Raw genomic sequence first — 15,521 nt, 5'->3', positions numbered from 1 at the left:
AAATTGATCACATCTGTTGGCACTTGTGGGTGTTGGCACTGACAAGTGTCTTTCTGTTAGTGCATGTGGGTGTTTTATTTTCCCCCCCTGTGCTCCTTCCCCCACCCCCATCCCCACTGCCTATTAGCCTTTGCCTCCCTTTACCTAAGTGATTGGATTATCTCAGGTAACAGAGACATATACTGAAACAAAGAAAACACTTTCTAAACCAGTCTTTATTAAGTTCTGGATTATAAAGTGTTGATGTTTGCAAATGCTGCACAATTATCCTAGTTGTGTTCTTAAGTGATGAGAGTTGTTGCATGGTGTAATAGCTTTTTAGGGTTTTTAAAAAAATTTCCTCTCCTGGGTCATTGGTGCTTAAAATTTAGCAGACTGGATGGAGATGAGATGGAGAACTCTGTCTGAGCCTGAGATGCTTACACAGAGCTATGCACCAGTTCGAATTCCCTATTTGGGGAAGACTTTTTTGAATAAAAATAATTCATAAATGCAACTGCACTGGAGGCGATATCTGCCTCTTAGGATTTATTTTTACTGTTTTTAACAGTTAATTCTAAATTTAAAACTAAAATAATCAGTTTCTCTTATGCCTTTTTAATATTACTTATGTAATTTTTAAAAAATAATTTATTTTAGGGAATGCCCTGGCAGTCCAGTGGTTAGGACTCCACACACTCACTGCCGAGGGCCCGGGTTCAATCCCTGGTCGGGGAACTAAGTTCCCACAAGCTGTGCGGTGCGGCCAAAAAAATTAAAGTAAAATAAATAAGTTTAAAAAATAATAATTTATTTTGAAAAAGAGTCTCTTACATGATGGAGATTCTTCCATTGTGAGGGGGTTCAAAGACTAAATTAAAAGTGAAAAGACGACTTCTGGCTGTATTTGTTCACATTAGCAAATTAATAACTTTTTGCTATTAAATTCCATCTCATAATTGCCTTTAAAATATAGTAATATAATAAGGCTTCTAATAGACATGGAAATAAATGAAACCATTGACTCAACAAATATTTACTGAGTGCCAACTGTATGCAAGGTGGCTTCCTGTTATGTTTCAGTTGCCTTATTAAAATGCTCAAAGTTGGGAATAAAAGAGTAGCTTGCATTAGTTATTAAGTAAAAACATACAAAAACACAAGTCCAAATTTATCTAGATTAGCTGTATATATTGGCAATTATTAGCGTTAGTCACCTTGACAAATTAATACTCAAAGAAAATCTTAATTTGGGGAATTACATGGGTAAAACTGTGCTAGAGGGGGTCTTATTACCAGAAGTCTGCTAGGCTGGTCTGTCCCCAAACTCAGGACCACTTTCCCAGTTGATTAATTTTTATGAGGCCTTTCTTGATTGCCCCCAGTACTAGAAACACTTTATCAATGCTGTGTAGGTTGGCCTTGGTTTATCATGCACCTATATACAACACATTTGTAAAGAGAACCCCTTTGATTTATATGAAATAGTTTAAAACTACAGTTAGCTCTTGAACAACATGGGTGTGAACTGCACGGGTGCACTTGTAGGTGGATTTTTTTCTATACGCACTTCGGTACTACAGGACTGGAAGTTGGTTGAATCCGCGGATGTAGAACCTCGGATACCGAGGAACATGGGGCGCCGACTGTGAAGTTATACCGAGGTGTCGGGCCCTGAATCTCCAATTCAGGAGTCATCTGTATTAGTTTTACCCAGTTTGGATTGTGGGAAAACTGAAGTGTGTGTGCATGCTTAGTCTTATGACTCCTGGTAACATATCAAGTGCTAATCTGGTAGGGATTGGGGGAGAAAGAATTGGATTTAAATAGGCAGCTAATTTCGTATTTTCCGAGTTTTTCAAAGGCAGACTTGGAATGCAAACACAGCTGTGCAGATCATTTCTTATATGAGCTGGGTCTCAGCACATGGTGTAAACAGTGCTGTGCAATAGGAAATACAGTGTGAGCCATTCAGGTCATAACAAGATTTCTACTGGCCACATTATAAAAAGAAACAGGTTAGATGAATTTTAACAATACATTTTTAGCCCGATATATCAAAAATATTATAATTTCAGCATGTAATCAGTGTACAAATGATGAAATGTTTAACATTCTTTTTTTCATACGGAGTCTTCAAAATCAGGTGTGTGTTTGACCCTTCCAACACATCTCAATAAGTAAGAGGTAAATTTCAGGTGCTCAGTAACTGCCATGCCTCCTCTTGGACAGCGGTGGTCTAGAATTTGGTTTTCTGAATGTGAAGCCATCACTGGGTTTATAACTGATCCCTGAAATTGCCACTGTTGAGAAGTGACACTCATATTTAATAAACACTGAAACTGAAGAAACTTCTCTAGCAAAGAATCATCTTCATCTTTCGCACGTTTCCACACTGGACATGTTTGAACAAAATCAGAAGTATAAGAGAAAATGAAAGAGTAGGGCTGTCCCAGAAGAGCTGTGATAAAGATTTGAGAGTTGGAGGGAGTCTGAGTCCCTTATAGAAATTTGGGATTTGAGAAGTGTGGTGAAATTATGGGGTGAGATTAGGGAGAAGGCTATCAATGAACCTGAAGGTTGTGTTTTTTATATGTTATTTTTCTGTATTCAGTGAAATCTCTGATTTAGCCAACTAAGGAGAAATCCATTTTAAATTCCAGACAAGTGGAACGTGAGCCCATCACTTTCACAGCCCTGTAGTAATCTAACTTTGCGTTAATGCAGTGCTTTCAAGAGCAGTCCTTTGGGTGTTTTAATGGAGGAACTGGGAATTTTTTTCCAATCCAAAACCACTGGTCCGTGGGGGGGAAATTAATCCCTCTTACAGTCAAGTAAAACACAAGCTAATTCAGTTTTTCTAGGAAGAAATGTAAAATAATCAAGGGACTTGCTTTTAATGTTAAGAACAGGGAACATTACATTGGGAAATCATATTATGTTTCCTTAAGAGGTATGAACACAGATTGTGGGAGTAGAAGCTTAAAAAATCAAATCCAGGTAAAGGGGCGAGGAAGGGAGAAGTCCATTTGGTTTTTTTTTTTTTTTTTTTGGCCGCACTGCACAGCTTGCAGGATTTTAGTTCCCCGACCAGGGATCGAACCCATGCCCCCTGCAGTGGAAGCGCAGAGTCCCAACCACTGGACCACCAGGCAAGTCCCTCCGTTTGGTTTCTAGTGAACTACTGAACCTAACGCTTGGTGGACATGCAAACAAATGGCTGAGGTCAGCCTACAACGCCATCTCCCATGCAGGGAGGTGTGGAGCCGGTAGGGGCATAGGAGCTAGGGTTGGGGTGTCTTTTACCCTGTGGAGGAGACTCCATGGTAATTAATGGGTTTGTTTAAGGGTTCTATTTGCATATAAACTGCTGATATGAGAAAATCCTGGAAGTGGTTGGATGCAGACTCAGGACGACGTGTTACCAGAGGAAGGGCTAAGTGAACACATGTACGCCAGGGTGGAGAGGACAAGCCTTACGCTGTCACCCTCCATCCGTCACTGTCGTATGTCAGAAGGCATGGGCGTACCCATGCTCTGGCGTGGTGCATTGTGAGTGTCATCACCTCTGCTTTGCCAGCTGGACCCTTGTGCTCACCTGCTAAAACACGTGAGGCCTTTCTTGAAATCATATCCTAAAAGGAATTACTAATACGTTAGCTTGGGTTATTTTGGCCATTTTTTTTTTTTTTTTTTTTTTTTTTAAGCCTTGGTGTCTATGAACACTTGTCTGCTAATGATTGCTACCAAATGCCCAAAGAAAATAATAAATTCCTGGGACTTGCCTGGCGGTCCAGTGGTTAAGACTCCGCGCTTCCAATGCAGGGAGTGCAGGTTCGATCCCTGATCGGGGAGCTAAGATCCCACATGCCAAGCGGCGGGGCCAAAAAATAATAATAAATTCCAATAAATATGTAAACACCCCGGCACAGTCACGTCTAATGTAACAGGGCTCTGTTGTTGTGGTTCGTAACTGTGATCTCTTGGTGTTACATATAAAACGTAATTAATTTCTACAAGTGAAATTATCCGTAGTTTGCTTGATGGAACTAAATGTTCCGATATACAGTGGTTTGCGATAAAGCGAACTTGGCTCCCAGGCACCGTGCCACCTGGGCTGTTGGAGGGGCACCGCTCTAGGGCAGCAGGAGCTGGGGGGAGGCTGGCGTGGGCTCGCTCTAAGAAAGCGTGTTACGCGACCCAAAGTTAAAACCGAAATGGGCTGTCATGGGAAGTGACACCCATCACTGACGTTCCTGAAGTCAAGGCCCCGTGGCCCCCTGCTGGCAACGTCTTGGAAGGGATTCCGGCCTTCCCATCACTGCAAGGGAGATTATAGGCACAACCTCCAAGAGCGCTCCAGCTATTCCTACACTGTGGTTCTGTGATTCGTCAGTTCCTTGCCCCTTCCGGTAGATAATCAGGTGCTGCGGATTCTGGAGCTTGGAAGAGTTGCTCCAAAGAGCCAGGCCTGGTGCCCGGGATGCAACGGTGAGCAAGCTTCCCATCTAGGGTGTATGAACACAGATTGTGGGATGGGAACACAGATTCCCATCTTTGACCTTTAGCATCAGAATCACCTGGGGGGCTGGTTCAAAGGCTTACAGCTGGGCTCCACCCTCGAGTTTCTGAGTCCGAGGTTCTGGGTGGGGCCTGAGAGTCTGCCTTTCTTACAAGATCTCAGGGCAGGTCCATGGACCACATGCTGTGAGTGGCACTGGTTTAGTGCCATGGTCTCAACTGGGCGTGGTCCCCTCCCACCCCCCAGGACATCTGGCAAAGCCTGACATTTTTGCTTGCCACCACTGAGGGCCAGAAGTGCTACTGGCATCTCATGGGTAGAAACAAGGGAGGCTCTAAACATCCTACAATGCAGAGAATTGACCCACCCAAATGTCAGCAGTGCCAAGGGTGAGAAACCCCATCTGGGGAAAATACAGAAAAATCAAGCATTTGCAATAAAGTGTGAGAAGAACGTAGTGATTGATTGTGCTGAGGGCAGTTTAGGTGCTACGCTGGGCCTAACTTAATCTAGGGGGTCAGTTAGGGGCACCGGGGTGTGTGAGACAGACCCTGCTCTTGGGCAGTCAGGCGTGCACACAGTAGGACCACTTGCTGTTGTTCTAACTGTGAATAAAGCCCAGTGAACTGGGAAGGGAGGCTGCCCAGGAGAGTGGGGGTGGGTCGCACAGCCTAAGTGACCTTTGGCAGCTGAATAAGACGGCAGGATTCTGCCAGGAACGTTCTAGCCTAAGAGAGTGGAATGTGCAAAGCCCAGTGAGCAGGTTGACCCGTGTACCTGGAATATAGACCCAGGGAACCCGGAGAGAGGCTGTGTCGCCCACCAGCAAGGCCTTAAATGCCATTCTCAGCATTGAGACCCCTTTATCATGTCAGCAGCAGGAAGGATTGGAAAGGCTTACAGCAAGAGTGTTCGTTGTGTTTTATGGGACAGTGGATTCCAAATCAGTGAGGCTTTCTTGTTTGTTGATCATTTGGCCTGGTGAAAAGCCTTCTGGTGCCTCAACTATGCAGCCAAATAAAACTTTTCTGTATTCTATTAATTCTGCCTGTTTGTACATTAAATTTGGAAGTTTGACATACGGAGAGTCCCAAGAAAAGCTGAAAAGGTCAGAAAATGTTGGCCTTTGTGTCCTTTTGCTTGACTTCCGAATCTCTCCAGCCATCATAGCCTGTTTGTGGCTAGGACATTTTCCCCGCCAGCCTACTGGGCCCTTGGCAGCATGGGGTTCAGTCCTGTTCACAGTTTGTTGAGAGTCCAGGGGGCTCGGCTGGATGCAGACCCTCGATATGTTGAGAGGAGTCTCCACCCACACGTAGAAAGTTCAAGGCTAGCAGCACTTCCCAACCCAGACCCCACAGCTGTTTCAGGACAGGGAGCCCAGGACTTTCATCCTGGGGTTTTGCTGACGATTCTTACGTATTCACTTCACTCAGGATCTGCATCTCACACACACACACACACACACACACACCCCTTAATTGTTGGTTTCTTGCTCAAGCAATTTAATGAGAACCAAGGTGCATCTTTTCACTGAATAACAAGCTTGGCACATTTTGGTGACAGGGTGACAGATCAGCCACCCCCTTTGCATCAAAGCCCCGTTGGAAGACCCTCTCCCTCAAACCTGGGGTGGTTTTGCTGATTCATGTGCAACAAACACTGAATGCTTTCTGGGGTCCTGGCACTATACCAAGTGATTTTTTTTTAATGTGTAGTTTTTAGTATGGTTTTTAATACATGCACATAGTTAAGAAAATTTAGACAGTAGGAAACATTACCCGGTGAAAAGTAAGACTTCCTCCCTCTCCTACCTGAATTTTTCTTCTTAAAACTGTTCAGAAACTACTGTAGTTAGTTTCATGTGTGTTCTCCAGAGATATGTTTTGCATTTACAAGCATATATATGTAACTTTTAACACAAGAGGCCAGGTATTTCTATATATTTTTTCTCTCTCAAGTAGGGGATATATAGGTAATGTTGCCTCCATTTTATTGATGAAGTCACTGAGACAGTTAGTAAAAGTAACTTGCTCAAGGTTACTTGGTAAATGGCAGAGCTGAAATTTAGACCAGGAGTTCCGGTTTTAAGCAGAGGTGACCCAAGATTGATGGGCACTTCCTCCAAGCAGGTTCACTTTGCCCTACCTCAAACTTAGGCGTGTTTTTAATTTTCATTTTATTTTTTTAATTAATTTTTTAAATTGAGGTATAGTTGATTTACAACGTGTTGATTTCTGCTGTACAGCAAAGTGATTCAGTTATACATATATATACATTCTTTAATATTTTCCATTATGGTTTATCATGGGATATTGAATATAGTTCCCTGTGCTATACAGTAGGACCTTGTTGTTTATCCATCCTATATATAAAAGCTTACATCTGCTCACCCCAGCCTCCCACTGCATCCCTCCCCCAACCTCCTCTCCCTTGGCAACCACCAGTCTGTTTTCTATGTCCATGATTCTGTTTCTGTTTCATAGATAGGTTCATTTGTGTCATATTTTAGATTCCATATATAGGTGATAACATATGGTGTTTGTCTTTCTCTTTCTTTCTTTCTTTTTTTAAAATTTTATTTATTTATTTATTTATGGCTGCGTTGGGTCTTCCTTGCTGCATGCGGGCTTTTCTCTAGTTGCGGTGAGCGGGAGCTACTCTTCATTGCGGTGCGTGAGCTTCTCATTGCAGTGGCTTCTCTTGTTGTGGAGCACGGCCTCTAGGCATGCGGGCTTCAGTAGTTGTGGCACATGGGCTCAGTAGTTGTGGCTTACGGCTGTAGAGCACAGGCTCAGTAGTTGTGGCATGCGGGCTCAGTAGTTGTGGCGCATGGGCTTAGTTGCTCCGCAGCATGTGGGATCTTCCCGGACCAGGGCTCGAACCCGTGTCCCCCGCATTGGCAGGTGGATTCTTAACCACTGCGCCACCAGGGAAGTCCCATGTCTTTCTCTTTCTGACTTACTTCACTTAGTATGATAATCTCTAGGTCCATCCATGTTGCTGCAAATGGGATTATTTCGTTCTTTTTTATGGCTGAGTAATATTGTGTATATTACTCAATATACTGTGTATATTGTGTATATACATTGTGTATATATACCACATCTTCTTTATCCATTCATCTGTCAGTGGACATTTAGCTTATTTCCATGTCTTGGCTGTTGTGAATAGTGCTGCTATGAACATAGGGGTGCTAAACTTAGGTCTTTTTTAAATGTTTGTTCACCATCTACCTCGATGAGGAGGTGAGGGTGTCACAAAGGAACAGAGAGGAGCATCACATATGCCCTTTCTTCTCCTCCTGAGCAGTTCAGCTCTGGCCCCCAACTTGCATCCACCAGACACCCGCCAGTGGATAGCAGACCCTCCCTCCTCAGAAGGCCATTTAGGGACCATCAGTTATTACTGGAGCTCAGCCCCACCCAAGCTGCTTACTACAGCGGTCACATTTCTGGTGATGCTTTGGCTTCCCATTGATGCTTGAGTGTCCATGCATGTGGGCTCAGTGGTCCTGCATCCTGCATCCTTCAGAGCTATTCCACGATGGTAGCAGAGCAGACGTTCCTAAGCCACCAGGTGTTCAGAGAGCCCAGACTCCACCCGGAAGGGGTAGACACTCTCAGAGCAGTGCTGGACTCCAACCCCGGGAGTTGTCGAGATTCTCAGAGCAGATTGGGGATTCCCGTCGCCCCCTGTTGTGACAGCAGCAGCGACTGCTGGGTCCTGTGCAACCAGATGCAGTGCATACACCCCCAGTGGGAGTTCTCGGCACGCCCTGTCAGAATGGCCTGTTAGGTGACTGGCCAGGTGGGAAGAAGGAACTTGCCCCCTGGGGACTCTGCCTTGAGATGTCTTTGTGGCCAGGACTGCATTACAGTGCCTCCCCAAGGCTCTGGGCACCTGCCGGGGTCCCCTTGAGAAGGGGATGTGTGTGCCATGTAGAGGGTGCTGTCTAACCAGAAATGTGGGTCTACCACACTCACCCACAGAGCAATACTGTCCGAAGACCAAACTGTTTTTAAATTGTGGCTGTTGAAGGTGCATGCTTAGAATTTTAGTTGCAGGTGTTAGCAAGACTGAGCTATGTCGCATGACTTTTGTATTTGTCATTTCTCCTGATTGGCAGCTAACAAGGAGGGGACGCATTCCACGTTCTGGGTGTTGCTAAGTATCCTTCTGGGAGCAGTGGCCATGCTGTGCAAAGAGCAAGGGATCACTGTGCTGGTAAGACCCGAGGTGCCCTCGGGGCCTGTCTCCCTACACCCCCTTTCCCTCCCGTAAGGACATTTTGGGCTGCCCTGCCCCTGTGACCTCCTCTACTGCACCCCGTTACCGGCCTTCAGTCCTACACCGTTCTGGACCAGTTAATTACCTGTGCTGTCATGCTCCTGGCGGTTTGCGTGGGAGTTGACTATCTCAGTCGCCTCTCATTGGAGCTGGTGGACACGGAGTGGGGACAGTTCCTGAAGAGCGGTGAGTAGCCCTCTTGGAGAGGTCCTAGGGAAAAGAGAAGCAAGACTGCTGTGGCTTTTCTGGGGTGCTCTCATGTTTCGGCAGTCCTAAATAAAGCAGTGTTCTAAATACAGCAGTGTTCTGACCCCACCCCTGGTCCCGATTTGCTCCTGGTCCCGATGAAACATGCATTGATGTGCGTTATGTTATACCCAGCTTCAACCGGAAACATCAGAGAGGAGAGGGCTCTGAAGAGTCCAGGCATGCGCCTCCTGTGTCCGATCTAAGTTGAAGCCCCAAAAAGAGAGAGGCATTGAAATGCACTCTCCTTTTTCTCCATTCTAGCCAGTTTCCCACCTTACATTATTAGAGGGAAACTGAGACATTAGGGATGTGCACGGACGTAGAGAAATGGAAAACAGAGATGTGGGGTGTGTATGGCTCGTATCGGAAGCTGTGGGAAAGAAAGAGCGGTCCGAGCTCTTTGGGGTTTGATACCAGCCGAGGCAAAGATCAGTGGTTTTACTGGGCTTGGTTTGTAAGATTAAGGTTAGCCGGCTAGGAAATGGCATAGAATTACTGTGCAAAGATACTTGAATTTCATGAGTTATTTTTTAAAAGTTTGCTCTAAACCAGTGTTTCTCAACCTTGGCAGCACTGGTATTTGGGGATGAATCATTCTTTCTTTGGGGCGTGTCCTGTGTATCATAGGCTATGTTCCTGGTCTCTACCCACTAGATGCCAGAAGGACACCCACCCTCAGTTGTGACAACCTAAAATGTCTCCAGACATTGCCAGACACCCCCTGGTGGGAGGGGGAGGACAAAATCAACCTGCGAGAAGCACCGCCGTAAACCCGTGCTTGTCTCAAAGTGTGGGTTTTGAGGGCCAGTAACAACTGCACCATCCGGGAAGGTGTTAGAAATTTACAGTCTCAGACCCCACCCCAGGCCTGCTGAATCAGAATCTCCCCTTAACAAGGCCCCCAGATGACTCCTACGTCCATCCGTGTTTGAGAAGCACTAGAAAAGTAGGTTGAATTTACATGAATAAAGATACGGTGAAATTGAGCAGCTTTCAAAAAAATCTGACTAGAATGTGGACATTTCGATGATGAATTTCAACGAGAAGGAGGAGGGAGTGCCAAACTCGTGTTTGGCTCAGTCCTCGTGACAACATGACCCCGTCATCCCTGGGTGACTGTCCTATAGCTCCCAAGCGGAAAAACAAGTGGTATAAGAAGACAGCACAGCTCAACAGGGAGCTTCTGCCTTCTAGAAAGTGGTTCAGACCCAGGCAGAAATGGCCCTCTGTGACCCACTAAAATCATTCATCGCATGGGTGGATAAAATCAGGATTCTGTGAAGTGATTAACCCAGCACTGGCCTGTGTATTGGATAATTAATGGCTCCCAGCATTTATGGGAGGGGGTTAAGTAGGGGTGCCACCCTTGCTCTGAAAACCACAAATTACCACTGGCTTCTGATGATTTATGATCTTCTTTGCCACGAAGCCCCATACTAAAAAGAGCCCTGTCATTGAGGGACAGCTTGAACCGTCTACGCAGTGTATGTTCTGACCGCTTTACCTGCTTCCGGCAGGGAGTTTGGCCACATGACGTTGCTTGCAGTGGCCACATTTGTAGGAAGTCCACTACAGGGTAGAGAGTAGAGTCCAAGGCCAGATGAGCCTGCAGCCTGTGAGCGTAGGTGTCATAGCTTCAAGAGCAGCCATCCCCTGCTAGGAAGGAACTATCGTGATGCTACGGGAAGCCGTTAGCGTCAGTGGAGCTGCGGTATCACACCCCCAAGGGCCAGTGGCTCCACATCATTGGAGTTATTTGTCATCCCCCTAAAAGTTGTGGGCAGAGGTGGCTGTCCTCCACACAGTGGGGTCAGGCTGGCCGAGGCTCTGCCGTCTTCAGGGTGTGGTTTCCAGTGTCACTCTGAATATCTCCATCATCTCTGCCACAGCTGGACAGGAAACCGAGGGGGGCCGGGTGCCCCAGTCTGTGCCCAAACCTCCAAGATGGCACGTTATCACTTCTGCCCGCATCCCATAGGCTGGAACTCAGTCACGTGACCATGCTTTCCCGCAGGGCTGGCTGCGTGCCCAGCAGGAAGGGGGACCTAGCGGACAACCAGGAGTGTGAACCTTGGAGGTCTCCGGAGCCCCACCGGAGGCTCTACGTTCTGCTCCCACTCGTCCATGGCATTTGCCCAAATCAGGCAGCACCTGGGGTTCCGGAAGTGTAATTACTTACTTGGCGGGATTTTCAAGGTTGATGACTGCCTTTATGTTCTTAGGCATGACCACTGCACAGGTGTTGGCTCTTACAACTAAGGGACTCTTCTATAGTAAAGAAAAAAATGGAAGAGGGGCCTCTGCAGAACTTCTCCTGGGAACCCCAAAGGTCTAGCTCTCCTGCATCTTATAGTACTCTTACATGCAGACTAACAGGGATTTACTAGATAATAGATTTGATATAATACATGAGCTCATTTCATAGGAACGATAGGATTTTTTGGTTTTGTTTTTAGAGCTAAAGAGGTCATCTGCGATGATCTAATCCAGGACATTTCTTGTCTAGATTCAGCAATAAAATTGTGACGGATAATTGTTATCTAATCAGAGTTAGGCTGTCCCATTGCTGATTCCTTGCTTTGCTCCCTTAGGGTTTGAATGCCATCTTTGACATCTTGGTGATAGGCAAATTAAATGTTCTGGAAATGGTCCGGAAGGTACTACGTAAGGACAAATCATTAGAGGTGAGTATCTGCTTTTGTCTCCAGCCCAGATGTGGAAAGTGTCAAGTACCAGTGGATTTAAAATGCCATTTTCAAAGTATTTCTTGCGACTTTGAATTCTAAAATAGCCAGCCCTTTAAAGCACGGTGTCAGTGCGGTTCAGCCAGAACTTGCTGCACCTTTGTACCTGGCATGGCTACACTTTTATCTGAAAACTCTGTGACGTCAGGGGCCTTGCGGTGTCCTTTCAGAACACTGGCGTGCTGAGGACTGAGGGCCTCCTCTTCAGAATGAGTCTCCTGGCCTTGGGGGGAACAGGGGTGCTCTACGTGCGCTGGAAGATCATGGGCACCGGCCCGCCGGCCTTCACCGAGGTCGACAACCCTGCCTCCTTCGCCAGTAGCGTGCTGGTCAGGGTGAGTCCTGAGTCTGCCCTCCGATGGGTCCTCTTCTTTGCCCACCAGATTCCCAGCTCTCCTCCTCCCTCCCTCCCCAGCACCCACAAAAGCTCCCATAAGCAGAACACCTCCACGTGTGTTTCCTCTCACCGAGGATGTTCTAGGATGGAACCAGGTTTCTATTAGGGCATTGAGAAGGTATAAACCCTTTGTATTTCCTTTCTAAACAAAATTAAAGAGGAGTGGTTTAGAAAATGTCAGATTTCTTGCCAGCCTCCTTAAATTGTCCCCTAACCCCATCACTTTCGTTATAAAGGAAATTGACATGGCGGGGTTAAGATAAAATATAACCAGATTGGCAGTATCTTTTTTTTTTTTTTTTTTTTTTTCTGGCCACACCTTGCAGCTCGTGGGATCTTAGTTCCCCGACCAGGGATCAAACCCGTGCCCCCTGCAATGGAAACATGTAGTCCTGACCACCTCCTGTGGTCTCTTTAAAAGTCTATGGTGTCCAGACTTTCTTGGAAAGGTTTGCTTTTTCTGAAGGCAAGGGTATCTTAGCTGTGCTTTCAGAGGCAGAAATCAAGGACCGTAGGACCCTATACTTATGTTGTCAGGCACATGGGTGACCCCTGGGCCTCAGATTTCCTGGGTCACAAACTTCGGGCATCAGTGAGTAATCAGGACATAGTGTCACCAGAAATATAACAAATGTATAGCAGAGTCTGGTGGCTTTGCTATATATTTTTTTTTAATTTATTTTATTTTTGGCTGCATTGGGTCTTTGTTGCTGCATGCAGGCTTTCTCTAGCTGCCGTGAACAGGGGCCACTCTTCGCTGCGGTGCACGGGCTTCTCATTGCGGGGCTTCTTATTGCGGAGCACAGACTTTAGGCGCACGGGCTCAGTAGTTGTGGCTTGCGGGTTCTACAGCGCAGGCTCAGTAGTTTTGGCGCACGGGCTTAGTTGCTTCGCGGCATGTGGGATCTTCCCAGACCAGGGCTCGAGCCCGTGTCCCCTGCATTGGCAGGCGGATTCTCAACCACTGCGCCACCAGGGAAGCCCTTTGCTGTATTTTTATCTGTTAAAAATCTCAATGCATTTAGTAAACTGCAAACTACAGCCCGTGCCCAGTGTAGAACGTGGCAACATCTTATTTTATACAGCTGCTCTCCTTGAGCAGAAACACATGGATGCCTCCAAAGTGAAGCTAGGATATATATATTTTTTTCCAAGTTCAGTATCAAATAAATGTTTGTTTTTCTTTTGACTGACAGGCCGTAAACTATAATTACTACTATTCCTTGAATGCCTGGTTGCTGCTGTGCCCCTGGTGGCTGTGTTTTGATTGGTCAATGGGCTGCATCCCCCTCATTAAGTCAGCCGGGGACTGGAGGGCAGTTGCTCTAGCAGCACTCTGGTTCTGCCTAATTGGCCTGATACGCCAAGCCCTGTGCTCCGAAGACAGCCACAAGAGACGGTAAGCGGCCCAGCTGAATTTTAACTTCCACACGGGGTGGAGTCAGAGCATTTTGCTAAATCCAGCACTGATCATCTTAACGATTTTGTGGAAGTAATATCTAAGGACCTTTATTTCAAATACATGTTTATGGCCAGGATGAGTTGTACCCGTTTGGAATCCATGGCTGGCTTCAACTAGCGGGGAGTGAACTTGGGGGGGGGCTGCAGATGACTGCTTTCTCTCTCCCTCCCTCTTTCCCCGTGAAGCAGCATTTTGAGATCCTTTTCGCTGTAGGTGGTAAAGAGTAATTTATGGTCAGAACTGAGAGTGTAATTGATGTGTGTTGTGCCCATTATTTCACAATTCTGCTTCAGAAAACCCTAGTGGATGCTACAGTGATTCCTCCTCTTGTTATTTGGTACAAAATAAATTGCCACCCCAAAGAGCCTATTCTTTCTCACACCCCAGAAAAGGGAAAAAAAGGTTATTGAGAGAATAATTGGGAGAAAAACAAATGTGTTTTATGAGAAAGAAAACTATTTAAGATGATTTCCTTTAAGCGTAAGTGCTGATGGAATTAGATTAGTAATTTCTCAAAATAAATTCAGTTTTAAGTTTTACCTGTGGCTTAAATGGGTACGTAATTCTAAAGGGCGACAAACCATAGTCCCAATCCACTATACACGTGCAATAGGATTTTTCTAGTACTACAGGCACAGGGTCTGGGAAGGAGCCACCAAATTTGACCTGGCTTCTTTTTTTTGTTTGTTTTTTAATTTTATTGAAGTATAGTTGAGTTACAATGTTATGTTAATTTCTGCTGTACAGCAAAGTGATTCAGTTATACATATTCTTTTTCATATTCTTTGCCATTATGGTTTATCGCAGGATATTGAATATAGTTCCCTGTGCTGTACAGTAGGACCTTGTTGTTTGACCTTGCTTCTTAATTCATCCTCTTACATCTGTGGGAGATTTGGAATGATTGCCTACTTCCAAAAGTGTTCGTTGCTCTTGGCTTTCTTTTTTTTTTTTTTTTTTTTTTAAACATCTTTGTTGAAGTATAATTGCCTTACAATGGTTTGGCTTTCTTTTTACTTGACTGAAATTTATGCCATAGCACCCGAAAATGGTATTAGTTTATTTCAGATTTCATGAAATTTAAACCAGTTAAGTAGCATTACTTCTGTTAAGTTTGGCGGGGAGGGGGGACTAAATTGGTCTAATTGGGACCAATATCCATTGAGCTATTCAATGCCTACACAGTTTAAGGTATAGTTAGGAGCAGGTGCATTCATAGGCCTCGCAAAGTAATCATTCTAACTTTATTCATATGAATTTTGTGACTTGTAAGTTTTATCCTTATGCTTGACGTGAAGTGCCTTAGTAAGATTTTTATATCTTATCCTAATGCTGCCTGGTTAGACCCTCTCTACTGATGCCATTTCCCAGTTGCTGGCATGAAAAAAAAGGGGGGGGGCCTTTATCGTGAATTTAATGTTAAGGAGGACATTTTTCTTGAACAGTCTAGAAGTAACCATTTTAATTCTCATCTTCCAGGATCCTCACACTGGGCCTGGGATTTCTCATCATCCCATTTCTTCCTGCGAGTAACCTGTTCTTCCGAGTGGGCTTCGTGGTGGCAGAGAGGGTCCTGTACCTCCCCAGTGCTGGGTACTGCATGCTGCTGACGTTCGGATTTGGAGTTCTCAGTAAACATACTAAGAAAAAGGTATCGGCCCAGAGCGGTGGTGCCATTCCTGACCAAGACGATGGGTGGATTTTACTAATGACATTTCCCATGTCCCTCTCTTCTTAAGAAACTGATTGCTGCTTTCGTCCTGGGGATTTTATTCATAAACACGCTGAGATGCGTGATTCGCAGCGGCGCGTGGCGGAGTGAGGAACAGCTTTTCAGAAGCGCCCTGTCTGTGTGTCCTCTCAATGCCAAGGTATGTG

General features: G+C 45.5%; 1 protein-coding gene across 3 annotated transcripts in view; it reads left to right on the top strand.

Annotated features, from left to right (window-relative positions):
* The window catches only part of TMTC4 (transmembrane O-mannosyltransferase targeting cadherins 4), a 62,006-nt gene that overhangs the window by 24,708 nt on the left and 21,777 nt on the right, over window positions 1–15,521 (top strand). For all 3 annotated transcript variants that reach the window (XM_059903036.1, XM_059903034.1, XM_059903035.1), the window contains 6 exons: window positions 8,631–8,728; window positions 11,632–11,724; window positions 11,955–12,119; window positions 13,378–13,580; window positions 15,123–15,294; window positions 15,383–15,514. In XM_059903036.1, the coding sequence (XP_059759019.1) occupies window positions 8,631–8,728; window positions 11,632–11,724; window positions 11,955–12,119; window positions 13,378–13,580; window positions 15,123–15,294; window positions 15,383–15,514 (863 nt within the window). The remainder of the gene's footprint in view (window positions 1–8,630; window positions 8,729–11,631; window positions 11,725–11,954; window positions 12,120–13,377; window positions 13,581–15,122; window positions 15,295–15,382; window positions 15,515–15,521) is intronic.

This window comes from Balaenoptera ricei, chromosome 18, assembly GCF_028023285.1.
Source record: "Balaenoptera ricei isolate mBalRic1 chromosome 18, mBalRic1.hap2, whole genome shotgun sequence".
Taxonomy (NCBI): domain Eukaryota; kingdom Metazoa; phylum Chordata; class Mammalia; order Artiodactyla; family Balaenopteridae; genus Balaenoptera; species Balaenoptera ricei.
The sequence above is the reverse complement of the archived record's forward strand: the minus strand, read 5'-3'. Positions and strand labels throughout refer to the sequence as shown.